At 36.4% G+C, this 2,500-nt stretch overlaps 1 protein-coding gene across 3 annotated transcripts in view; it reads left to right on the top strand.

The window, feature by feature from the left end:
• LOC125036121 (deubiquitinase DESI2-like) overlaps positions 1-2,500 on the top strand; it is a 30,684-nt gene that overhangs the window by 27,051 nt on the left and 1,133 nt on the right. For all 3 annotated transcript variants that reach the window (XM_047628542.1, XM_047628540.1, XM_047628541.1), the window contains exon 6: positions 1,612-2,500. This exon is cut by the window's right edge and continues 1,133 nt beyond it. In XM_047628542.1, coding sequence (XP_047484498.1) covers positions 1,612-1,881 — 270 coding nt within the window. In that variant the 3' untranslated portion in view covers positions 1,882-2,500. The remainder of the gene's footprint in view (positions 1-1,611) is intronic.

Here is a 2,500-nt window from a genome sequence, read left to right as displayed (position 1 = left end):
TATTCAAATCTTAAGAGTGCTTCTTACATTTTCTTGTTCACTACATAGAACTCTTCTGACTTATATTGTATGTAGAGTTATTAGTTTTTATAGTGTCATGAACCTTAACTTATGGGTGACCTTCTCATGGGAAAATTCAGGGTGCAGTACTCTGCTAATGTTCAAAGGATTTTTGTGTAGTAGAAAATTAAAAGTTAGGTTGACTTCTCTCAAAGTTACTAAAAGTATATATGTTGTGTCATGGACAGTGCAACATGAAATAAATTCTACAGTAAGGATGGTAAAAGAGTTTAGAAAACCATTTAGTAAGGATTGTAAAAGAGTTTAGAAAACCATTTAGTATAATGACATATATTATGAGATAAAGGAAAAGATTTGTACAATGATGATTTTTTCCTGCAAGTTTGCAAGTCCATTGGGAAAATAGTAAATTAGAAATACTTCTTAAACATGACTTCTCATGTCATATTTTAGCTTGAGATGCAGGTCATGAAAACATGCCATCTTGGAAAAATTTAGTTGAGGGCTGGGGTAATAGGAACTTCCCGACATGAGAATTTCGGGTTAAGGCTTGGTTGATGAGAATGACTCACCGTGAGTGCAAAAAAACTTATGAAGGTTGATTATTCTCAGTGGGCATTTATGGAGGGGCTTTTGCATTATTTTCATTGATAAATGAATGTGGAATGTACCATCTGTGAGCCATGACTGGAAGTTGCTGGCTCCAGGGTGGATGCTAATTCCATGCCCAGGATCCTATTCCTGCCTGCTGTGACTGGCAGCACAGGTTATATTATAGAAAATGAATATTATGAAAAAAAAGACACAAATAACGAAATGTTACTTATTGTTATTATTATTACATTCTGTTAGACACTACCTAGAGGGATTACATGGAATCTTTGCTAGGAAAGCAGTCTCTTACCATCAGAATCAAGCAAATCAAATGACAGGTAATGGCAAAAAAAAAAAAAAAAAAAAAAATATACAGAAAAAGAGAGAGAAAAAAAAAACATAGTAAAGGAGAGCCATCCAGTCTTGTCACCTCACGCAAGTGTGTGCACCTGGCCTATAAGCCAAACCCTGTCAAAGTGGTCATTTAAGTAAGCCAGGAAATGAAGTGAAGTTGAGAGGCATAGGCATACTGTTACACTCACTTCATAGTCATGTTTGTATGCCTTTGTTTCCTGGCATTGTAAGCCTACTCAAATTGTTAGCATACATTTTGACTATATCACATCCGACATTGAACTCAAACTTTGGATATGTTTGTCTCCTTCAGTCATTAATATACTCACATCCTTACTTCAGAGTTATGTTTCTTAATTTTTCTCACTAATTAAGCCTCTGATTCCTAAGGATATATGTATTAAATAACTGTGAAATATAAAACTAAAGTTGGATAGTATTATGGGGTGAATTGTAAATGTTGGGTAAGGTGTTGGAACAAAGTAGATGAAACAGCTGAACTCTGTTTTTAATCTTAATTCTCCCCCCCCCCCCCCCCTATGTGTAGTCATTTTTAGTTTGTGCTTATAAGTATAGGCATAAGAAATGATAAAACATAAAGTGTTGGAGTAGTTTTAATGATGCAACAAATGACACTTTCAGATTCTGGTTGGACGAGAAATTCCAACCTGGGTAAACCGGCTGGCATATGTCTCTTCGTGTGTTCCATTCCTTCAGCGATGCTTACCAAAGGAGTGGCTCACACCAGTGGCACTACAGCAAACCATTGAGAGGCCTTCACAGGACTCTCCTATATCCCCACACCCTCCCTCGTCCAATTCCCCGAGCTCTGCCACTCGAGACAGGGCCCCACATTTAGCAGCCACCCCAAGGAATACTCGCTCTACGGCACACTCTCGTAACTCTTTGTAACCTGAGCGTATGTGTTATGTTTTTTCAGAGACTGTTTATCCCTTTGCCAGATGTAGTCTAAATAGACAAGATATATATGTGAGAGTAATTTGACAAAATGCATGAAGTGAGTGAGTGTTTACTGAGTGTTTTTATAAGATTATGTTAGATATCTGTGTTTTCAGGCGACATATAGTTTTGATAAGAATGTCGTTATATTCAAAGTTCTAGCACTTGACTGGCGACAGTGATTGTACTGACAGCTTGTCATTTGTTAATGCAGTAATGGCTGGAAGCCTCCACATAACTTTAAGGATATTATGTGACTGTGTAGAGATTTGTGCTCTTCTAATGATGTGTACAGAAAATTTAGTGCCATAAATAAGCAGTTTAGGGTAAGAGTTGGGCTAATTCTAGATATTGATTAAATAAAGTGAAATTAGTGGAATCATAATTGGCATTAACTTCTCAGGGTTTGGCTTCAACATTTTAAAAAATTGTTTTTGAAAATCACATGAAAAGTTGAGATTTCAGCCTTTAAGGAACTGCAGCACTCTCATTCTTGCAAGGGATATTGTTAGTCCACATGTTGCAATCTTTTAATTCAACTAAAAGTATTGAAATGGTAATATCTATGCAA

Source organism: Penaeus chinensis, chromosome 20 (assembly GCF_019202785.1).
Source record: "Penaeus chinensis breed Huanghai No. 1 chromosome 20, ASM1920278v2, whole genome shotgun sequence".
NCBI classification, from domain to species: domain Eukaryota; kingdom Metazoa; phylum Arthropoda; class Malacostraca; order Decapoda; family Penaeidae; genus Penaeus; species Penaeus chinensis.
This window is presented reverse-complemented; position numbering and strand designations above follow the sequence as displayed.